Here is a 24,098-nt window from a genome sequence, read left to right on the forward strand (position 1 = left end):
TCCCTCCCTCTCTCCCTCTCTCTCTCTCTCTCTCTCTCTCACTCTTTAAAAAAAAAATAAATAAATAAATAAAAAAAACCAGTAAAGTAGTGGGTTACCTGTGTTTTCAAAAGAATCTAAAGTCCATAGAAGTTAGGTAATTTTTCCAAGGTCAAATAGCTTGTACATGGAAAAAGCCAGGTGTCAAACCCATGACTGTCCTAAAACAGTCTTTTCTCCTTCCTCCATACTGTACTGCTTTCCTTTGTTGTTTTTGTTTTTTGAGGTGCTTATGTTTGCTTGGAAAATGCTCTGCCCCTGAGCCACATTTCCATCTTATTTATAATGGTAGCATAGTTAATTTACATGTTTTTAAGGAAATCCATGGATATTATCTGTAAAAGTAATTTCTTTACTAAAATCATGATATCCCTTATCTATCTGTGGCTTTTTTTTATTGTTCAATATCCCATCAAAAACAGGAAATTGAGTTAGTTTGCTTGACTTATTCTTAGTGAACTCAGGCCCCCAGTGATGATCACATTCTTTCCTAATGACTTCCAGATTTCTGTGAAGAGTTACATATCCACTACTGCTCTACTCTTTTCCTCCATTGTTTTTTGTTTTATTTTGTTATTTTGGTACCAGGAATTGAATCCAGAGGCACTTAACCATTCAGCCACATTGGCAGCCTGTTGTTTATATTTAGAGACAGAGTCTCAAAAATTGCTAAGGCTGGTTTTTGAACTTAAGATCCTCCCACCTCAGCCTCCTGAGCTGCTTGGATTACAGATGTGTGCCACACATAATCTATTCTTGAATTGTCAGAATTTTTATTTTAATGTCTCTGTAGTCTGTTGAATCATTTTACCTTTCAGACTCTGGCTACCATATTTTTGCTTTTTTTTTTTCCTCTTTTTTTAATTGGTGTGTTATAGTTGTATATAATGGTGGAATTCATTGTCACGTATTTGTATATACATACCGTATAACAATATAATATGGCCCATGTATTTCTCTTCTTTTTCTCTGAATTTGAAATATATGTACCAGACTTTAAGTAAATATATTTGATGGTATCAAATATTATTTTCCTCTCCTTTACGGACTTGAAGGCAGATCGATTTCTTTTGTAATTCCCAGGGTTGTTCCACGTTAACTTCTTTGTTCAAGAGTGTCAGTTCTCTGTTCTAAGAGATCTTTTGTTATATTTGAACTACCTTTTCTTTCAAAACAAAGTAATATCAGGTAAATTTTGCATCAAAAGTTTTGTCTATAGGAAGTTCAGAACCAAAATCCAGTTTAGAGCAGGTAAAGGTCTCAAAGGCAGAGGAGAGGGGGATCTTTCTGGGAGTGGGGAGTGTTGTGGCACTATTTACCAGTGGAATGACACTAGTGAGTCCTGATTGCTGCTTATTTCTCCTCCTGCAGTGTGGGCCAAGCTGAAACTTCAGAAGGCTTCAGAAAGATGGCAGCCTGACACTGAGGTGGGTGTTAATGGGGACAGCCTTGGGGACAGCATCAGGTGACAGAGTTCCCTCACCATGTAGAAGGGAGGTGAAAGTGGTCCTTGGTTTACTTTAATAGCAAGTATAATATGATAAGTCTATCAGTCGACTCCTGAGGTATGAACCTAATTTAGTTGTGATATCTGTTACACTTTGAATCTATAGAAAGATTGTGTTCTCCCATTGAAATATTGAATGGCAAGCAGGTGGACTCCATCTCTTGTCCTGCCATGGGAATTAATAAACTAAGGAATCTTATGTCATAATCAGGTCTCCTTTGGGGGGGAAAAAAAAACATTCCACAAGAAATGAACCTCTCACAGGAGTGGGAAATGTCTTTTTGGTCTCAATCATCATCCAAGCATCAGGTTTCAGGGATGGGAAATGGCATGTATATGAAATATGGTAGTGACTGACCCCAAGCTCCACAGGGACTGGCCGTAGCCTCCCTTTCTTTGAGGTTGGGGTTTTAGTATTTCTTTTTTAGTGGGGCATGAGGGGAACAAACCTTTCTAGCTGTAGTGTAGAACTCCAATATATAAAGAAGAATTATTCTGGAAGTGGGGGAACTCAGCCTTCTTGGCCTCCCTGTCAGCCTCTGCAGTAGTCCTGGGCAAAGACAGGGTTCTTGGGAACCATTTGAAAAATGTTGTCCTGGGTCATCCTTTCTTAACCAGAGTTTCTTATTTTAAACACAGGAAGTGATCAGAATGAACTCTTAACTCAGATACCCTAAGAATGTATTATACCCTTCTGGATATCTAGAAGAGAATTTAATTCTCTATGGAACCCCAGTTGAGAAAGACTGTCTTAGATAAACGCCAAACTCAGAGTACTAAGGTATAGCTAGGTGCTATGGAGCATGCTTTTTTTCCCACCACCTCGGAAGGCTGAAGCAGGAGGATCACAAATCCAAGGCCAGCCTGGGCAACTTCGTGAGACTCAATTTCAAAATTTAAAAAGAGCTGGGGATATTGCTCAATGGTAGAGCATCCCAGGGTTCAATACCTAGTGCCAAAAAAAAGAAGTAGTAGTACTAGGGTATGCCATGGAATTTGATTATGTGAGCTCAGGTACCCAGAGATTATTTCTAGTTGTTTCTTTTGAGGAGTTTAGCTAACAAAGTATACCCCTTCCTTTTTAGGAAGAATATGAAGACTCTAGTGGGAATGTTGTGAATAAGAAGACATATGAGGATCTGAAAAGACAAGGACTGCTCTAGAGCACAGGACAGAGCTCAGCCTTTGGGCTTGCCCAGGCTTCTCTGAGGTCTGCTTTTTCTATTTCTCTCAACCAAATGCTTTTAAAGACTCTGCTACATAGTCTTCTGGTCTAGCGTGCATCTTGTAGAAACAAGGCATGCTGGCAGATTACAGGGTTGAGATGTGTTTTATCTTTGTTTTATATAAAAAAAAAAAAAAGAAAAATCCTGTGGGAAAATAAAACTAATCCCTTGTTCTAAATGTGTTTTTTCCTGAAACCCAAGATTTGGGACTAATGTAATACTTTAGTTATTAATGCTTTTCTACGTCTTTTCACCAACTTTAGTAGTAGCCGAGATTTAATGAGCACTTGTTAATGCCAAATATATTATCTTAGGTAATTCCGACCTAACCTCTTTCCTCATCCCACCCCTTTGCTGTCACTTCCCCAAAGGAGCATCACTCAAGGGTGATCCCTGCCCTTTGTTGAAATCAGTCATCAGTGCTCATACTCAGGAAAAAATGGAGAGGGTGGGAAGGGATCCTCTTAAGGACTAATTTTGGGGCTTGGAATTTAACTCAGTGGCAGAGCACTTGCCTTTTGTGTGAAAGGCCCTGGGTTCCATCCCCACCGCTGTGTGGCCCCAATGTTTGCCTTTTTTATTTAGATCAGGTTCAAAATGAGAGTCTTTGGTGATCCTGTCTGCCTATTTCTTCTACAAGATCCCTGTTTGACTGCAAGAAGCAGCTAATATTCTTGTGTTCTCCAACCCCAACCTTTAAGATCTTGGGTGGAGTTGAGCAACTGTCCCAGGGTCTGAATCTGGTATCCAATAGAAAGAGCTATGGAATGGGGCTCCAGATGTGGCTCAAGTGGTAGCCCGCTTGCCTGGCATAAGTGAGGCACTGGGTTCGATTCTCAGCACCACATAAAAGAAAATAAAGATATCGTGTCCACCTAAAACTAAAAAATAAATATTTAAGAAAAATGACTTCTTTAAAAAAAAAGAAAGAGCTAGAGGAGCCAGGAAGCACTGGTTTACCCATAAGCACAATTCTCCAAAGGCAGAACAGTATTCCCAGCAGCCCCTTTGCCCTCAGCATTTGGATTTTCTGTTTTTCACATGTCTTCTTTTAGAAATCCTAACTTCATGAATGGCCATCTTTCTTCCACCTATCTATTGCTCTAGTCACCATCCCCACCCCTGCAGCACTTCACTCTGGATTGGTATTTTCCTTCCTGGTTCAACGTGTCTCTTGGGCAACCCCTCACGTTGGTTTGTGCTTTGGCTCCTCCAGTTGCTTAAAACCCCAGTGGACAACCTCTCTAGAGCCTGAACTTCTGAAGAAGAGTGAGTGAATAATCATACCTAATTGAGCTGACTACAAACTGATTCTGAAAACCAGCCCAGGATGCAAGGAGACATTGCCAATGGGGAAGGGAGTTAAAGCCTTGGAAATGGAGGTGCAGTGAGAAGACATGGCTCCAGCCTTCCTGTTGGAACAGTAGCTGCATTGAGGGTTCCCAGGAGTGTACCTACTGCTTTTTAGTTGTCACATTCCCCAGAGCCCCCTCGTTAGGAGTGGGTACCTGGGATGCCCCTTTACGGTGTGGAGGGGAGGTAGGATGAGGTCTGAGGGGTCCTGCCATTGCCCTGTCTAGGTGACTGCAGTCGTCCTGTGCACTGTGTGCCAGAATAGCCCTGTAGGGAATCTGGGCTTACCTGCTGCCACAAAGGCTTCTCCTGTTCTTTGGTTACATTCATTCATTCAGATTTTTTGGTGCCTTGTATGTGCCAAGCACAATTAGGTTTGCAAATTTTGAAAATTAGGTGGAAATAAGATGGTGGGAGCAGAAGCCAGAGTAAGGATGCTCAGTTGCAATGAAGAGCCATGTGGCCAGCACCATCAGGTACTGAAGAGGTACACAGCTGTTGGCTGAGGTGCGGACAAGAACATCAGGCCCTCTCAGAGGGACCTCCTGGAAGTCCACCTCAGGGCATCTGCTGTGGGGAGAACAGTATTTCTGCTGAATGCCCTGATCAGGCTGTGGAAGGAAGAGAGGTTGCTTTCCTTGGTTTGAATCAGTAGTTCTTAATATTTTTAGAATTATGGATTCCTTTGGAGATACAAGGATAACAGAACTTTTTTACTAGAAAATGCATGCACATGTTTGTGTAGTTCCATGCACTTAGGAATTCCCAAATGCCCGTCTTTGCTTCCTAAGTCTAAAGCATCTCGCCTTTACCAAACTGGGGGTGTAGCTCAGTGACAGCACTTGCCTAGCTTGTACAATGCCCAGGTCCAATCCCCAGCAACACAAAAAGAATCTTGCCTTTGGATGTGGAGTATGAATCTCTGCCCAGATGCCTACTGCTGAGAAAAGCCCATTCAGCCAGCTTTTCAAGAAGGTTGGCTGCTAGGCTGAGGAGGGACTGTTTGGGAATTATTGCTAGGATTCACCACCTCTGCTGAACCCAGTTGCTGATCCTGGGATGAGCCTCCCAAGAGCAGGAGTCTCCATGCTCTCCAGCTCTGAGAGGAAGGGAATAGATATGTCAAGCCTCAACCAGTTATCCCTGTCCTCTTGCCTTCTGGTCCCTTCCCTGAGGTCAGCTGGTTCTGGAAGATGCTGAGAGGGAGTACTCTAAATGTAACCAATGTGTTGGGGAACTGAGAGACAAACAAACTTTGAGACTTTTCCTCTCTGCATTTTTTTTTTTTTTTTTTTAATCCTTGGGATGACAGGTCCCTCTCCATTTATGCTTCAAGTCCTGCCATCATCTTTTGCCATTCCATATGAGTTCTGGGAGGAGCCTGGTCTCCCTTCTCTCCCATCTCTTCTAAGAGTCCCTCCACCTGCCAAGTTTTTGATCGAGTCAAATAAGTCACCTTTCCAATCATATGAAGGTTCTTCAAAAGACTCGAAATGGAAATGCAATATGACCCAGCTATATCACTGCCTGGTATTTATCCTCAAGAATTAAAGTCATCATACTGTAGTGATACACGCATACCCATGTGTACAGCAGCACAGTTCACAATAGCCAAACTACGGAATCAGTTTAGGTGTCCATCAATGGAAAAATGGATAAAGAAAATGTGGTATATATACACAACTAGTTTTATGCAGCCATGAAGAACAATGAAATGTCCTTTGCAGGAAAGTGGATGGAACTTGTGAACATTGTGTTAAGCAAAATAACTCAAAAAGTAGAGGGTTGTATGTTCTCTCTCATGTGGAAACTAAAGAGAAAAAACGGAAAAGAAAGGGGGGAGGAGGAGAATCTAGGTGTGGTGGTGCACTCCTATAATCCCAGCAGTTTGCGAGGCTGAGGAAGGAGGATCGCAAGTCAAAGCCAGCCTCAGCAACTTAGCAAGACCCTGTCTCTAAATAAAATATAAAAAAAGGGCTGGGGATGTGGCTCAGTGGTAAAGCACCCCTGACTTCAATCCCCAGTACCAAAAAACTGAAAGGTCCCATCCCAGAGTAGGTCCTCGCTACAGGCTCTCCATTGTATCATATCACCTTGGCACCTGTCACTGAGAGACTGGTGGAGGACTATAGCCAAGATTAGATGCCTCTTTAGCCCTGAGAACGAAGGGGGCTGGTTGTGCTCAGCCTCCCAGAGCTGGGTGGAAAGATTAGAATAATTTCCCACTCTCACCTCCAGCAGTTATTTACCTTGCACAGGAAAACGTAAAAGGTGCTTAAGCAGACACTTCCAGGTCTGACCCCTCAGAGCTGGGGGAGGCAGAGCCTGGAATTCAGGAATCCAGTCTGAGAGCTGCTTCCTGCCCTTGGCTCAGATCCAACTTAGGGACGGTGTGGGGTCTGAGCCTGAAGAACCCTGAGACAAGGTAAACCATGCTTTCTAACCCTCTGTGACTCAGGGTTTCCTTGGTGTGAGCTCTGAGGAAACCCATAACCTCAGGCACCTTCTGATGTTGGAGGCAAATGAGGTCAGATCAGAGGCAACGGATATCTATTTCCTGTCCCTGCACCTGCTCTCGTTCTGCTTCCCCTGGGGCCTGGGATGCTGCTGTGGCCATGCCAACAAGTCTCAGAGGGGCAGTTACTAGGTTGCAGGCCTCTTTGTGCCTCCCTTATGCTGTCCCTTGGACAGTACCACCTTCAGGAAGCAAAAGCCAAACCCCTGGAATCCCTTGTTCCCTAGAGGTTGACCTCCCTTGCTCCCCAGCCTGCTTGCTTATTTGCATAGTGCTATAATGGCAATCTCTGTTTGCAGCCCTCCTCTGGCTACCCAGACAGAGCTGGCCCTTCACTCTGGCTCCTGCAGCACCTCATCAGATGTCTGTAGCCAATGGTAGCCATAGGCTGCCTTGCTCAAAGGTAGCTGTCCTCAGCCCAAGGACCCTGTGACCAACTCTAAGCTAGGCCAAATGCTGGACCCTGGGACTGCTTGTACTTTTTCCTAACTTCCATTTGAGCACTGCGTGCCCTTTCATTGACCTGTGACCTTTGAACTTGTCCTTCCCTGCAGTGGCTCCTCCTCTCTTTTCTTTTTTTAATTTGTTCTAATTAGTTATACATGACAGTAGATTGCAGTTTGACACATTGTACACAAATGGAGTACTGTCCTCTCCTTTTCCGCCTACCAGCCCTCCTGCTGGTCTTCCTGGTAGCTGAACCTTGCTCCTGTCCAGGTAAGCAGCATGTGAAGGATAGGAGAGCTTTCCTAATTGATGGATGCCCTTCAGCGCATGGGGTGGGATCACAGTGCTCAAAGCTGGCCAGACATGCACAGATTCTGCTGTTTGAAAGACACATATTACCAGGAGGCACAGCTCTCCAACCACACAGCAGAGTGTGGGCATGGGGAGCACCACTGCAGGTGCAGGGCCCGGGCACGATGGGGCCCCAGCCTGATGCTATCATGAGAGGAAAGGGAGTGGAGCCACAGCCTGGAGCAGATAATCAGGTACCCGAATCTCACCAGAGCTGGACCTTCAAGGAACCAGCCTGCCTCGGGTCTAGCAAGCTCCATCCTTTCACACCACATGATGCCAAAACCCAGGGCAGCAGCTGGAATTTTCCACATCTCCATGACATACATGCCCCCTTGTTCCTGACCTGCACATTCTCTTGGGACTGCCTGGCTGACCTCAAGGGGCTGGAGCTAGGGACCAAGGAGGTTTAGGTCAGTCCATATTTAGCTCAGCCCATGTTTTGCTTTCGGCCTCCAAGAGTGGAAGAGGGGTAAGAGAAGGAAGAAGGGTCCATCTCTTCTTGCGGCTGAACCAATCCTGCTTAAGCTGTACTGGCTGCAGCCAGAACTATATGGCAGGAACCCCAGGTGTTGCAAGGCTGACACTAGCCCTGCTATCAGTAACGCTGTCCAGTCTTGGCCTTCAGCAGCTGCTTCCAGATGGGTGGGAACCTCCACTTTAGCTGGGCAGCTTCAGGGGCTACCAATAGCCCACTCTCCTGCACTCTGGCTATGGACACTCTGCTGCTCCTCCACTCCTGCTCCTGTCCCAGTTCCCTTAGCAGAAAAAAGAACAGCACTCAGGGAGACCCTGTAGGCCCTGCAGGCCCCCAGGCCCACCTACTCCAATCCTACAGCTGTGTCTTTCTTACAAGTGATTGGTCAAGTCCACATCTCTGGGATAGAGATGCCTCCCCCCTCCCTCCCAGGGCCTATGACATGGGACCCTCCAAGGGATCAGGGCATTAACCCCAATCCCAGGAAAGAGGCTAGAGTTGTCTTAAAAACAAACAAACAACAACAACAACAACAAAAAAAAAAACTCTTGCCTGATCCCCATCTAATGAAAAGGCCCCAAGATCCTGCAGGGATAGGGAACAGGTATCTGTTCCAGACCCTCCTCCCCAGCCTTTAACATAAAGATGGAGGTGGAATTGGAGTCCCTGCAACGATCCCTTCCTGTTTGCTCTCTCAAGGTAGAAACAATCCCCTTTCCCTTCACCCCTTACATCACTTTGAAAATGGATTCCAGTAAACTTGAGATCCATTTGTGATGTGGATGCATCAAGAGGAGATGACTGGGAGGTATATCTGCTTCTGGAATGAGTCTCCATAAGCAAGTTGGACTGGTCATTAAAGCACAATTTAGGGAAAGAGGAAGGGACTGGTCAGAAGTCATGATGATCACCCCTTCCTCAGCACTGGCCCATCTGCTGCTCCTTCAGTTTGGGCCAAAGCTTGAGAGAAGGTGTATTCATTGAAATCATTCACTGAATGATCCACTAATTCAATAAGTGTGTTCTGAGGGCCAGGAGTGTTGACTCACACCTGTTGTCACAGCTACTCCAGAGGCTAAGGTAGGAGGATCACAAGTTGGAGGCCAGTCTGGGCAACTTTGTGAGACCCTGTCTCAAAATTAAAAATAATTTTTAAAAAAGGCCTGAGGATGTTGCTCAGTGGTAGAAAACCTCAGATTAAATTCCAGTACAAAAAAAGAAGAGGAAGAAAGAAGAAGAAGAAAGAAGAAGGAAGAAAGTAGAAGGAAGGAGGAGGAGGAGGAAGAAGGAGGAGGAGGAGGAGGAGGAAGGAGGAGGGAAAAGGAGGAGGAGGAGGAGGAAGAAGGAGGAGGAGGAGGGGGAGAAGGAGAAGGAGGAGGAGAAGAAGGAGGAGGAGGAGGAGAAGGAGGAGGAGGAGGAAGAGAAGGAGAAGAAGAAGAAGAAGGGTACTGCATGCAAGAAACTCTGCAGAGAACCACCCTAGAAAAGCTTACTGTCCATTTTGTCTAGGGGAGCAACCATATTATCTTAGATGGGGTCAATAAAGCCCCAAAGTGATAAGGGAAAGACAGATGTGAGTGATGGGAACAGAACACAAGGTTAAGAGAATAATTCTATAAAATGTGCCCACCATGCTGACCACCACATTCTTTCTTGTCCTGCATCTCTGCCTGGTTTAAGTGGACAGGATAGGACACATTCCTAGGCGAACTACCCATTACTTGCAAGAAAAATGCAGGCCCAAAATAATGTTGATAAGAGGAACCCTGAAGGGGGAGGGCTTTGTGACCCTTTTCACAGACCAAATCCTGGAACTCAGGGAGATAAAGATAAATTCCTCCTAACCATAAACTCTTTAAGAATGTATGATTAAGAATCTAATTAGAACCAGTCAACATGGGCCAAAGTGACCTAGAATTGTCATGACAGGGGTGACTTGAAAGACTGATGTCATGTTACTTTCAGTCAAAAGTTAAGAGGTGGTCGAGGCATGGTGGTGCACACCTATAATCCCAGCAGCTTGGGAGGCTGAGGCTGGAGGATCACAAGTTCAAAGCCAGCCCCAGCAAAATCGAGGAGCTAAGCAATTCAGTGAGACCCTGTCTCTAAATAAAATTCAAAATAGGCCTGGGGAAGTGGCTCAGTGGTTGAGTGCCCCTAAGTTCAATCCCTGGTAGCAAAAAAAAAAAAAAAAAAAATCAAGAGGTAGACCTGGGAGGGACTCTCTGGAAACTTTTCTGGGATCCCCAATAAAACTGGAGTGCAAGAGAAACATGCTGTCCCTTTCCTCTCTGAGAGGACCCATTCTCTCTTGAGAGTGTCCCTTTCCCCTTTCCTATGCCTTCAAAAAACTCATCCTATTACTCTGAGCAACATATCTGAAATCTTTCTGACCTGATCGCAAGAACTGGGGTTTGAAAGTGTGTGTGTGTGTGTGGGGGGGGCGTTCTTCACACTGCCTCGGTTTCCCAGAAGGCGCCAGCACCATAACACTGTCAGTTGCCCTCCTACGTCACAGGAATTCTCTTTCTTCTCATTTAAATAAATCCTACTCTGTTCACTTTTCCCTTTCTGATTGTCTGTGGATTTTAGTTTTCAAATTTATGAGTCAAGAACCAAGAAAGAAATTGGATAAGCAGAGAATGTAGTTTCATCTCAAAACTCCAGTCTGAAAAGGAGAAATGTCTCTACCAAGGGCCCATGACCAGGGAAATCAGGGGAAGGGGCTTGAGAACAATGAAGTCCAGCCTAGGGCTGCCTGAGAGCTGAGGAACAGAGGCCTTTGACACAGCCTGTTGACAGTCACACCAGTAGCACGAGTAAACAGTGTCACACACTTAATGTTTACATCCTTATCCTCAAACAGTCTCCTGTGGGCAAGAAGGGCCAGGAGGGACTGAGAGAGAACACATGGCCCTGAGTGACAGTTCAATGGCACAGGAGCAGGAGTGAGGCCTTCAGCTCTGTCCCAGTGTCACCAACTGCCAGGCTGCAGGCCTTAGATTGCTTAACCTGGCTGAACCTCAGTTTCTTTGCCTGGAAAAATGGAGATACTGGCTGTTCATAATCTTGTTCTCCCTCCATTAAGCTAAGACAAGGTAGTTATTTGGGGATGAAGAGTTTCAGTAGAGGTCAGAGCTCGCTCTCTTGGAGTGAGAAGAGTTGAGGGTAGAATTAAGGAGGAAATTAAAATTTATTTTTCTTTCCCTTAAGGTTAAACGTGACCATGTTCCTTCCGGGCCCTGGCCCCCTGTCTCAGAGGTCTGAGGGTGAGGGTTAGGCATTCACTAGAAAGCCTTTCCGGAATACGGACCCCAGCCTATCTCAGGACCTACAGGGTTAACGGGAGCGGGGGAGATCCCCCCCACCCCAGGATTTACTCGGGCATGCTGGGACTTGCAGACTGGCTGACCATCCTATGGCGCAGGGGCCGCTGGGAAATGTAGTCACTGACCTTGCCGGCCGCAGAGTCCCGCGCTCCCAGCGGTGACAGCTCAGGAGGTAGGCGGCGATGGCAGGGTTCTAGGAGCAGGTGTTGGGTGGGAGGGAGAGGGCAAGCTGACAGCTGGGACCCCTGCACTGTAGCCATGAGATTGGACATTTCCCCCACCCCCTGCCTGTGGCTGATGCAACGGGGCCTGCTGGGCAGGAAGAAGGGCAAGAAGCAACGGGGCACTTTTCCCTCTCCCAGGATAGAGGAGCAAAACTGGGTTCCTTCTCCAGGATAGGACCCTCCCTACCTGAGAGTAAGGAGATGTCCCCCCAGCTTATTCGGATACACCATTAACACCTCCCAGAGGATCAATACTGCTCCCCCGAGAAGGGAGGCAGAGTCTGCCCCAGGAGCAACGGAACAAAGTCCTGTCTGCGCAACGTGACCCGGCATCCCACTTTCAAGGAGTAGACTGGCCCCCACTAGGGACGGTGGATGCCCTTCCAGATAACAGGCACGACAACGAATTGCAGACCTGGCCAGGGGCAAAGGGATGGGGCTCCTCTCTTGAAAAGCTTTAAAAGCCCATTCTAGAGAGTGGGAAGAGGAGGAGGACCAGGCCTCCCCTTCCCTTCTCCCTGCACAAAAGCCCTCCTTCCTGCCCCGCAGCCCTCTGAAGCAGCTGTCACTTCATCCCTCACTTGTAGACCAAAGGGGGATCCTATCTGTCCTGCCCAGGGAGAGTCTCAGCGGGGGCCAGCATGGACCAGTCGGTGGCTATCCAGGAGACTCTGGCTGAGGGGGAATATTGCATCATCATATCCTTCCTGGCTCTGAGCTCCTATCTCTGGCCCCGTGGGAGGTCAAACAAGGGTGTCAAGGTGTCTGTCCACTCTCTTCCCTTTTTCTTTGAGCTGTCAGGGGAGAAGGAAGCCAATATTTACTAAGTACTCACTTGGTTCTGGGACTCCTTGTCAAGTGCCTTAAGTATGCAACTAGCCTCCCAAACCCCTATGAAGTTGGGGGTTATTATCCCCATTTTGCAGATGAAGAAGGCTCAGAGGAGAAGTGACTTGACCAAGGTCACACAGGGAGTCTGGGAGGCAGGAGAAGGGCAGGGAAGATGGGGTGGTCTGGATGAGGAGAGGCCTGGCTTCGGGTTTCATTTTTCCTTGACTCTGAGCAGCAGGCGGTACAAGGTGTGTTGTGTGAAGGGGACAGCCGGCAGAGCCGCCTACTGGGGCTTGTTCGCTACCGCCTGGAGCATGGTGGCCAGGAACACGCGTGAGTGAGGGGCTTGGTCTCTGCCTGTCTAGGACTTGGGGTTAGTCTCCATTGGGGGTGTGGTTCAGTGGCTAAGCACCTCTTGCTTCAATCCAATCCCTAGTACCCCCCCCCGCGCCAAAAAAAAGAGATTAAAGTAGGGTTGAAGATAGAGTTCAATGGTAGAGTGCTTGCCCACCATGGGTGATCCCCAGCACCTCGAAAAAAATAAATAAATAAAAAGATTGTGTCGGGCTGGGGCTGTAGCTCAGTAGTAGAGCGCTTGCCTTGCATGCGTGAGGCACTGGATTCAATCCTTAGCACCAAATAAAAATAAATAAAATAAAGATATTGTGTCCATCTACAACTAAAAATTTTTTTAAAAAACTGAGAAAAAAAAAAAGAAAAAGAAAAGAAAAGATTATGGCACATACCTGTAATCCCAGCTACTTGGGAGGCTGAGGCAGGAATATTGGCAAATTCAAGGCCAGCCTGGGCAATTTAGTGAGACCCTGTCTCAAAATAAAAAATAAGAAGGTCTGGGATGTAACTCAGTGGTAGGGAGCCCCAACGTTCATTTGCCATTAATTAAAAAAAAAAAAAAATGGGAGTGGTCACAGGAGGCAGATGTGCCAAAGGGCAGCATCATGGGAAATGAGACTCTTTAGATGGAGGAGGATTTAAGAACCCGAGGAAGATGTATTAGGGAGGGAAAAATCAAATTTTGCAACTGAAAAGGCCTTTCAACACTTATCTTTGCCTTAGAACACAAGGGAACTTAAAATTTTCCTCACGCATCAGCGCCCTTTAGACAAGGTTGGGCGCGTTCAGGGTGGTATGGCTGTAGATGAGTCTGTACTTCAAAGGTCTGAAACACTGAGGCACTTGGAGGTTCTCTGGAAGCATTCCCCGGTCACATCCGCTCAGTTACACTGGAGCAGAGGGTAAATGACACTCTCAAAGACCTCATAGCTAGTAAGTGGACCTCAGGGCCTCAGAACTGGGTGGAAGGGGCCAGAGGTGGATTTTCTTATCCTCCATCCTAGTTTTAGAGATAGGAAACTGAGGTTGGGGAAGGGAGAGGGGGTGGCTGAGGTTGGACTGTGGCTGTCACATGCAGCGCTAGAAGGTACATTTTACTAACAGCATGGGCTCCCCAAAGTGAGAAAAGTTCCACTTTGATGACCTCATCCATAAACTGCAGTTTCCACAGGCACCCTGAACAGAGCTGGCCTGAGTAGTGAGCCTGGGCACCACCAGAATTGCCCTAGGGACCCACAGACAGCATCAGCACCTAGGCTTCGAAGAGGAGCCTGAGGCATGGCCAGTGGGCCCTGTCCTCACTTCCGCTTCCTGCCCTCAGTCTCTTCCTGTATACGCACCGGAGGATGGCCATTACCGGGGATGATGTCTCCTTGGACCAGATAGTGCCAGTCTCACGAGATTTTACGCTGGAAGAAGGTGCCACAGAGGGCTGGGTGGTATGAATCCCTCTCCTCTAGGTGTCCCCTGAGTCATCTCTGCCCACATTGGGGATGGGTGGTGGGAATAAGGATGACATTGGGGCAAGGGTGCTCAGTTGCTAAAGACATTCTCGTTTCCTTCCTGCACAGTGTCCCCAGATGGTGAACTCTACATCCTTGGTGAGTGGTCCTCTCACTCTAGGTCCCAGTTGGGGAAGAGGGTACAGGATCTGCAGAGAGAGAGAGAGAGAGGAATGTGTGAAGTAAGAATACCCCTGATGTCCTTAACTGTGGCAAATAAGACCCTGCAGGGACTTTTCAGAGACTGAGTCTTCCCCTTCTATAAAGTGGGGAGGGTGTTAACCAATTGAGTCCCAAGCTTTCAATTCTTTATAGGACATAATGGGTTATTTTGGAAGTGAGAATACAGAGGGTTCTCTTACTGTAAGTAAATTTCCATGGGCTCATTTCCATCCTCACTCCCTTGCTTGCTGCCCTAGACTCCTCTGGGTCTCTCTCATCACCTTGAACACCCCATGTTCTCACAGTGGAGTTCCCTCTTCCTGAAAGCCCCACACCTCTTTACACTTCCTAGTCATCTTTCAGGGGTCAGGTCACACATTTCTTTTCCAAGGAAGCCTTTGATAAACACTTAAATTTCCTGCAAACTTTTTCTTTTTCTTGCCCTTGCCAGGCCCCTGTCACACATAGTGATTTGATGATTTGTACTGACTTACTTAATGATTGACTTCTTTGTTAGATGATGATGATGATGATGATGATGATGATGATAGTAATAGAGGCCAATATATAACCAAGGATTACCTTGTGTCAGATAACAAGCTGAAAGCTTTACATACATCACATTGTGCTTTCTTCACAACCACTCCATGAGATTATCACTGTTTTTATCCCCATTTTGTGGGCAAGGTAACTGAGGCCCAGAAAAATTAAATAATTTAGTAGGGGATGGAATCTGGATTCAAACTTAGAATTCAGACCCTGGGGTCCACACTTGTAATTGCTCTGCTAGTTGCTTTGGTTCCTTCATTAGTTCAGCACGTTTTTGAATGCTCACCATGTGCCACTGGGTATTGGCCATATACCACAAACAAGGTGACTTCCAGACTTGCCCCCTGAAGAAGGGCCCGCATCTATGTTCCTCACCATGGTATTCCCAGTGCTAGCGCTGTGCCTGGCATTATCAGGAGGATCAACTGATGGTCAGTACCACCAGAGGATCTACCTGTACGTGCTCTTCATTGCACTGGGAGGGGTAGACACTACTAGCTCAGAGAATCTGTTTTTGCCAGCTCCATCCAGTACTGCACTGGTGAGCCTTACTAACTTCTCAGAGCCTACCTACCAATAAAGTGCAGAGGATGTGAATTTGGAACTGAGGATACAAATGGCTCTTTTACTTGCCAGCAGCAACCCTGAGTGAGTTGCTTAAGGCCCCAGAGGCTTCGGGGGAGCCTGGAATGATGATTCTCCGTCCGAGGAATGCTACCCTTAAGATCAATCCAAATATTTAGTTGCTGGCAGCTGAGGGCTCATTTTCTGCCTCCTTTGTGCAGGCTCAGATGTGACCGTTCAGCTGGACACAGCAGAGTTCAGCCTTCTATTCCGACTACCCTTTGGCTCACACACCAGGATGTTCCTCCAGGAAGTCACCAAGGCCTGTGTAGGTAGGTAAGACCCCAGGCTCCCAGAGAGGTGTCGACTGGGGGTACTGACCTACCCACTCCAGTTGACTTTTCACCCTTTGGACTCACATTCAACAACTTCTGTGCCCTCTAAAAGCTGCTGGCATGGAGCTGCAGTGCCCCTAGGCCACCAGCCAACTATAGTTTGATTTTCTATTTAGGATTTCTGGCCCTCAGTATTAGCTGTAGCAGGGTCTCTCTGCACAGGGCTCCACAGGGTAGTTTGTAACTCTGATAATGAACCTCTTACAAGGTGGCAGGGCCAGCAACTTCTAGAGGCGCATCCATTTCCCTCTCTCCATCACCCAGCTAGAACCAAAGGAAGTCAGTTGTATGGGCTCTCATGCCCCCCTTGAACCTGGTCGTGTTCTCCCCTGCAGCTGAGAAAATGGTCTAGCTTTGACCTAGCAGTGAGAGGACAAAATTTGTTTAGATGTGAGATCAGCCAGGCAGGTAAAGGAGAATTTGTGTACAGAGCAGAGGACTAACTATAGAACATGCAAATTCAAGCCACCAGGTGCTGGGGTTTGGGCATGATTCCTGTCAAGCTAACATTTTGTCTCTTTGGGAATATGGGAGGGTGTGCCTTCTATGGTGGTTCCATTGTGGAGGGTGAAGCTCAGGGATTCCAACTCTTAGGTGTTCTAGGAAAGGGACTGGCTTTGGATGCAAACTGGCTTCTGGGGGGAAGAAAATAGAAACAACATTATGTAGCCTTGAAGGCCTGCTTAAGGAATTTAAAATTTATTCTATAAGCAGGGGAAAAATTTATCTCTAAATCTTAAAAACAATAAAGATCATCTACTTTATGATTATCAGTGGTGATTATAGAAAAGATAATAGTAGTTATGCAGGTTGAGCATCCCTAATGTGAAAATCAAAAATCTAAATGGTTCCAAACTCCAGAACTTTCTGAGTACCAATGTGATGCTGCAAGTAGAAAAATCCCAGACCACGAAACTTTGTTTTATGCCCACAATGATTAAAAATGTTGTATAAAATTACCTTTAGGTTATATGTATAAGGTGTATAAGGTCCCAAGCATTTCAGATCAGAGGTACTCAACTTGCACAACAAAGTGCACAGGCTTTGAATCTACACAGCCTCTTGAGTTTGAAATACATCTGTACCAGGTGAAGTGGTGCACACCTGTAATCCCAGCAACTCAGGAGGCAGAGGCAGGAAGATCACAAGTTTGAGGGGCCAGCCTGGGCAATTTAGTGAGTCCGATAAAAACAAAAGAAAAGAAAGGTGGGAAACTGGGAATGTAGCCCAGTGGTACAATGCTCCTGGGATTTTGTACTCCCCAGTACGAGAGAGAGAGAGAGAGAGAGAGAGAGAGAGAAGAAAGAATCCATCTGTGTGACTTTGGGTAAGTCATGTCATCTCTCTGAACCTTAGTTTTTGGTATCTTGTATATGTAATGAATATCTTTCTCATGGGGTGGTAGGAATTAAAAGTAACGTGTATGCAAATGTTTTTGAAACTGTAGAGGGTTTTCGTGCTCTCCATCAGAAGAACCAGATAAAGGCACATTGGCAGAGGAAAGACTTTTTATTCTTATGCTTGAGCACAAGGGAGGCAGCATATGGGGACGTAAATCCCAGGCTGACTCAAACAAACAAACAAAAGGACAGAAATGTGTAGCTTTATAGTGCTCCTATGGCAGTCAGGGACGAGATCTCTTGATGTCACTTTATGGTAGATGTGGAGTTCCAGCTCTCATCATTCTCTCATCATTCCTCCCTCTTCTGTGTCCCATGTCTCATTATCATCTTGGGTCTCTGCCTCCAGGTGTAATCATTTCTATGCTCATTAGCATAGTAATTAGAAAAGGTAATTGCAGGTTAGTTAGTGACTATTCTACACATGTGTTTGACCCTTACCATTGGGGGAAAAAAACCTGACACTATTTCAGAACAGGGCAACCTATTGTTCTGTCTTAGTGGAGCTGATCGATAACTCAATTAATTGTTTTGTTTTCCTTGGTCCTGGCTTCCTACTATGGACTGACTTTCCAACCTCCCATTTCCTAGTGTGCTACCTTAATTTCATAGCCTTGAAATCTGATCTACTCTTAAAGTCCCAGTTCTCTGGTATTTTTAACTTCACAAGATTGAGGGTTAACTTAGCTGTCTCAAAATTGCCCACCATATAGAAGGAGCTCAGCAAGTGTTTATTCCTCGGTGCATAGATCATATCTAACATTCACTGTGGACTTGTCATGTGTGAAACACTATTCTAAGACCTTTTCACACAACATCTTATTTAACCCTCACCATGACTTTGTAAGGTAGGTATTATCAATGTCTCCACTTTACAGATGAGGAAACTGAGTCTCAGAGAGGATAAGTGCTTATCTGAGTACACAGCTAGGAAACTGTCAGCCAGGATTAGGCAGTATTACCTAGCTGTACTCCAGAGCCTGAGCTGGAGCCCTTGAGCATCTTGCTGTCTTGCTTCCCTGGGTTGTGATTCCCTCTTCCTATAAATGGCTCAGGGAAGGTTCTGTGTAGGAAATGGTATAAAAGCTGACACTAGAAGAGAGAACAAGATTCTTTTTCCCAGTTAAGCATACAAGGAGGGGAAAAGGCATGATTTTGAGAGGGGAAGCAGGTGGTTCAGAGGTACTGAGCTTGGAAGGGTATGGAGAGAACTGAGCAGAAGAGACTAACAGAGGGCAGCTCATGAAGAGATTTAAATAAGTAACAAAAACCTGGACTCTGCCCTACAGCTTGTGTAGAGCTAGTAAAGAGTTTTAAGCTGGGGAGCAATAAGGCAAGATTTGCAAGTTAGAAAATTCCTCTGCTAAAAAGAAGACAGAAAGAAAATTCCTCTGCGAACGGGTTTGGAAGGGGTGGGGTGGGGGGAGCCTGGAGCAGGGAAATCAATAGGAATGTATCACAGTGGTTCAGGCATAAAAATAAGGCTTGGACCAGGGTCCTGGGGATGAAACTGGGGAAGAATTGAGGGANGTGAGCTTTGGCATAGCCACTAGTACCCATTTGTACCAGTTTTTTCAGTCATTTGCTAGGGATGAAGAGGCTGTCAAGTAGCAGTGTTAAGTGTGGGCCAGCACTCCATTTGCTCTTACAAGGCTTGGAAACTATGAGGGGAGGAGAGTGACATGTTGCACAAGAGTTTGTAAAATGAGAGGAAACTAGGCAAGCAGAGGACTTCCTCAATGCTTATGCTTTTCCTTCATTGCAGCCACCACAAGATGCGATTGAAGCACCTGATGGTGCTGATAGTTTGCACTTTCTTGGGCTTATCTTAGAGTTCACTTGAAGAGCCGGTCTTGAGACAGCTATTGCTTCAGTTTCCATGACATTCTGGGTTGTGGTACTGGGACAGGTGAGAGTGTAAGATTAAGAGCACATCCTCTCCTTGCCCTTCATAAGAGGCTGCCAGAATCCAGATAATCGGTAGACAACAAGCCCAATGGCAGGACAAAGAGGTGAGATTTGTCTTTTCAGCCCGCATGCCAGAGCCAGGCTGTTGTAGTGCTTCGTTCTTTCAGCAGAGGAATATCTTTGGTGAGACAGATCAGCTAGCACCCAAGCCTGTTATCTGCCCCTGAGAGAGAAATGTGCAAGGACGGCAGAATCTTTCATTTCCTTTCACAAAAGGGAAACTAGCCACATGCTGGAGAGGAATTATTATCAAGGTTTTGTTTTTACTTTTAGTTTAAAAGAATTTGTCCCCATCAAAACAACACAGTAAGTGAGATTCCACTAGTAATTGCTGATTTGCTCCTATTAAAATTGGTCCAAGTGGTACCAAACTCCCCTTTCTGTTCGGGTCATTTCTATTTCCCAGAGTTGCTCTGGCCTCAGCCGAGAGTTGCTGCTTCTACAACAGATAAGAGAAACCCTTTGGGCCAACTCTGGACGATTAGTAGATCCAGGCCCCAAGGTAGTGGATTTGGTTCTTCTATGTGCATATGATTAAAATTCCCACTCCCAGTAGCCAACCCCAGAGAAAAGTTTTTTTGCAATGCTGTTTGTGGCACACAGCAGCAGTACAAGGCACCTCCCAGGAGCTGGCAGTCTGGCAGAGAGGGGGTCTGATAGTCTATGGAGATAAGAAAGCATAGGGCCAGCCTTGTGGGACAGTGATCCTTGTAGGGTGAGCCAAGGGCAAGAGCCCCTGGAAGGCCTAAATGTTTTGGGGCTAAGGTGAATCTGGTCTTCATTCCTCACCTTTGCCTTGATAGAGAAAGGAAAAATTCTCACTTTAGTGATTGTCTCAAAAATGTTCATTCCTTTCTTGGGTCTGTCTCTGTTGAATTCAGGAATATTAGGGGTAGAAATTGTAGTAGAAAAATAAAGTGAAGCTAGTTTCCACCTGGAATCCATGTCTTAGGTTGGGATGGGTATCTAGGAGCCAAGTTGTGATGTTGAAATGAGACACAGTGCTTCTTGTTGAGTGGGAACCTGTTCACTTGATTCTCTGTGGTCTCTTCAACTGCTAAGACCTTTCACTGGCTTTACACTGGTATCTGTTTTAGGCAGGAGCTTTTCTGCTTCTTGGTTTATTTTATTGCTCTTAACTTTTATAGCCTTTTCTTTCTTTAAACAGAATGGGGTCTGACTTGGGGAAAATGTCTCATTTTTTTAATATTTATTTTTTAGTTGGACACAATATCTTCTTTTATCTATTTTTTTTTTTTTTTAACGTGGTGCTGAGGATCGAACCCAGGGCCTTGCATGTGCTAGGCAAGCGTTCCACCACTGAGCCACAACCCCAGCCCCTCATTATTGTTATCTAACAACTGAAAATCCATTTATCTGGTTGAAAACCCAATGGGACATCCTTTATAGGGCTCAGTACTTATCAAGTTGTGTAAAAAGCTCACCTGCATTTCATCGTGGGTCCATGCGAAGACCTGCAGTTGTGTTCTGGAGAATTCTGAGCTCTACACTGGAAAGGAAACAGCTACTTGGAAGTCCCGTGGGGGCTGTTCAGGGCTAATTTATCAAAGTGGTAGGAGCAAACAAATGTTGGTATTTTGGATTTTTTTCCATAGTTGATTCAAAGTGAGCTAGCTTTATAGTAATTCAAATTTAGAATGAAATGTGTTATAAGTGTTTTTTCCCCCGGACCCAGGAAACAAAGCTTTAAAGTCTGGCCTGTGAAAGGAAATGAATGCTATTTATATCTTGGGGTAACATAAAGGGTAACCTAGATTACTAGAGCAGGAGCCAGAGAGAATGTTAGAAAAATAGCCTGTGGGTTGATTTTCTTTCGTCTTGCTCTGTCTGTATTAATAAGTAAAACCTGTGTGACCAACAGATCCTTTTAGCATGAAGAAAGTGAATTTGCTTTTGTTTCTCTTAGAGGTAGGAATATTACATACATATCATTTCCACTTTTGTAGTAAGCTCTGCAGACTTTCTAAGCAAATTAATTTGAGTCACATGTTTCTTTAAACTAAACAGAAGTGGGAGGGTAGTGGCACACACCTGTAATCCCAGGAGCCTGAGGCAGGAGGATCACAAGTTCAAAGTCAGCCTGGGCAATTTAGCAAGGCCTTAAGCAACTAGTGAGTTCCTGTCTCACAAAGGGCTCACAAAGGGCACGGTGGCGCATGCCTGTAATCCCAGTGGCTTGGGAGGTGGAGGCAGGAGGATTGGGAGTTCAAAGGCAGCTCTGCAACTCAGAGAGACCCTGTCTCTAAATAAAATACAAAATAGGACTAGGGATGTGACTCAGTGGTCGAGTGCCCCTGAGTTCAATCCCCAGTTACCCCCACCCCGCAAAAAAAAAAAAAAAAAAAAAAGGCTGGGGATGTGGCACAGTGTTTAGGTGCCCTTGGATTCAATCTCTGGTACCAATAAATAAATAAATAAATGAAATAAAACAGAACTGTACCAATTTTTCTTCCTCCTTTTATTCTCTGTTTTCCTTCTTTGTCCCATATAAACATATGCTTATTTCTAGTACAAGAGAATCCCCTAAAGACTTTTTTCCCTTGTGAAAACAGTTTGATTTGGAATTCTACAGTGGTTTTTTATAACAAGAGAGGTGACCCACAAATATTTATTTAGGAGCAGAGCTTTTAATGGAAGAATCCTTAGGGATGGGTAGTTTAGGAAGAGGAGGTGTCAATATCTATTACAGGAAAGGCAGTGTTGGGCATAGATGCTGGCTGACCTACATTTTAGTTTGTTTGTTTTGGTTGGTGGTTTGATTGTTTTTTGTTTTTTTCTTAAAATATACTGTAACAACAGCCAAAAGGAAAAAAAAAGTCAATGTAAAAAATATAACTGTAGCAAATTTGTAGTATTTACTGATGATCCATATATGAGCTGAAGCTAGCAAATATGAATCAGAAGAGACTTTCATTCTTGAAATAGTGATGATAAGGATTTAAACAAAGTGTATGTCTAAGTAACCTGGCTATTTTTGTCTTTTCACTGTTGCTCCTGGGTACAATATTAGATATGTTTTGATTTCTCTCTCTCTTTCTCTCTCTCTCTCTCTTTTTATATCTTTATTTTTTAAAAATATTTTTTAAGTTTTGTTTTTTAGTTATACATGGACACGATATCTTTATTTTGTTTATTTTTATTTTTTTATGTGGTGCTGAGGATCAAACCCAGGGCCTCGCACATGCTAGGCAAGCCCTCTACCGCTGAGCCACAACCCCAGCCCTTGATTGTCCTCTCTTAACATCTATAAAATTGGAGTAAAAGTTTGCCTTCTGGAAGGTCACACAATACTTGTAGCAAAGCTAGATAACTTAAGGGTGCTTTTATGTGAGCAACACACTTAGACATTGCAAATGCCCAGTCCCAAGAGTTTAGAACCTGGCTGCCCTCTTCTGGGTCTATCCCTTGGTGGTTTCTTTCCAGAAGAATTGTATTTGTTATCTTTTTTACTCCTTCCCTCACTCCAGTTTCTTTTCTCTTAATGCAGTCACTAAAAACCTCAGTTATTCTTACTTTTCTCTATCCTCTTATGTCTAATAAGCAAAATTTGTCCATTCTTTTTCTTCAATACTGCTCCTATCTGCCCACATTTCAAAATCCCCCTAGTTCATGTTAGTTCATACTAACATGAACAATTGCATTGGCTGAATGAAATCAACAATTGAATTACCTGAACAATTTACCTGAACAATTGCATTGGCTCTCTTACAAGTCTTCCCGACCTTAAGTTTCTCTCTTATCTCCTTAGAACATGCTTTTTATCACATCTCACTATGTGATGTGAGTTTACATGTTCTACCACTCCCTGTTGCCTACAGAATAAAGTTCAGATTCCTTGGTGTGACGTTCAAGTCCTGCACAGCCTGGCCTCAGCCCACCTCTCTAGTCTTGTCTGCCACAACTCAAGTGCATTTCCTCTTACTTCAAACTTGACTGCTTATTATTTCTGGATGGAGCCCTGTACTTTTTCATGTCTTCGTTAACTTCTCATTCAGCTGTTTTTAAAAGCTTGAATTTTGCTGCTCTTAGCATTTTGTATCCCCTCTTTCCCAAATGCCAGCCTTCTATTCAGGAGTCTCTGAGAGGAGGATTACAAGTTTGAGGCCAGTTTAGGCAACTTAGCAAGACCCAGTCTCCTAAAATAAAAAGGTCTGGAGATGTAGCTCAATGGTAGAGCACCTCTGGGCTCAATCCTGCAAAAACAAAAGCAAAGCCAGCTCAATGTCTTATATATAAGTAGGTGCTGCAAAAATGTGTGTCTTGGCCTATGGCTATAGCTCAGTAGTGAAGCACTTTCCTAGCATATGCAAAGCCCCAGATTTGAGCCCCCAACACAGGGGGGCGGTGTTGGGGGAGGAATGTCTGTCTTTAGTTGAACTGAAGAGACCAAAACAGTTTGTTTCCTGAACAACTCTTGCCCCTTTCCTCTTTGAGAATGCTCTGCACTCCCTCCCCCTCCCGTCTTGGTTTGCTCTTGCCCACTTCTCTTTCAGCTTTATCACCAGACCACAGGCAGTTCACAGAAGGCCCATTGAAGGGAGAACCTGGAGGAAAGAGTCAAGTCATTTCTCCAATATCCTCTCGCCTCTGACTTGTACTGCAAAGTAATTACTCTGGGGCTGGGGATATATCTCAGTTAGTATAGTGCTTGCCTTGCATGCATAAGGCCCTGGGTTCAATCCCCAACACCACCAAAAAAAAAAAAAAGTATTTACTCTGTAATCTTCCTCCTTGAAAGCTAAACTGGTCATATTTGTAGATTGGATCTTGAGTCCAGGGTTTATCTTGAGTATAGGGTACAAGATGTGGGTTTTTTTTTTTTTTGGTAGTTGTAGATGAACAGAATGCCTTTGTTTTATTTGTTTATTTTTATGTGGTGTTAA

General features: G+C 45.0%; 2 protein-coding genes across 5 annotated transcripts in view; both read left to right on the forward strand.

Annotated features, from left to right (window-relative positions):
* Sf3a3 (splicing factor 3a subunit 3) overlaps positions 1–2,950 on the forward strand; it is a 25,003-nt gene extending 22,053 nt beyond the window's left edge. The window contains exons 16-17 of the mRNA XM_015485243.2: positions 1,411–1,466; positions 2,632–2,950. Of these exons, the coding sequence (XP_015340729.1) occupies positions 1,411–1,466; positions 2,632–2,709 (134 nt within the window). The 3' untranslated portion in view covers positions 2,710–2,950. The remainder of the gene's footprint in view (positions 1–1,410; positions 1,467–2,631) is intronic.
* Positions 2,951–11,296: 8,346 nt separating this feature from the next.
* Positions 11,297–18,749, forward strand: LOC125620432 (type II inositol 1,4,5-trisphosphate 5-phosphatase-like). Of its 4 annotated transcripts, none has more exons than XM_048815730.1 (6): positions 11,297–11,417; positions 12,019–12,167; positions 12,539–12,633; positions 13,976–14,073; positions 14,226–14,255; positions 15,653–18,749. In XM_048815730.1, the coding sequence occupies exons 2-6, from the start codon at positions 12,111–12,113 to the stop codon at positions 15,769–15,771; spliced, it is 399 nt and encodes a 132-aa protein (XP_048671687.1). In that variant the 5' UTR covers positions 11,297–11,417; positions 12,019–12,110; the 3' UTR covers positions 15,772–18,749. The 4 variants fall into 4 exon arrangements, with proteins under 4 accessions (XP_048671687.1, XP_048671688.1, XP_048671689.1 ...); XM_048815731.1 differs by having other exon boundaries at positions 11,306–11,417; positions 12,088–12,167; XM_048815732.1 differs by having other exon boundaries at positions 11,308–11,417; positions 12,057–12,167; positions 13,976–14,093.
* The last annotated feature ends 5,349 nt before the right edge of the window (positions 18,750–24,098 follow it).

The sequence above is a fragment of the Marmota marmota genome, unplaced genomic scaffold (assembly GCF_001458135.2).
Source record: "Marmota marmota marmota unplaced genomic scaffold, marMar, whole genome shotgun sequence".
In the NCBI taxonomy this organism is placed as follows: domain Eukaryota; kingdom Metazoa; phylum Chordata; class Mammalia; order Rodentia; family Sciuridae; genus Marmota; species Marmota marmota.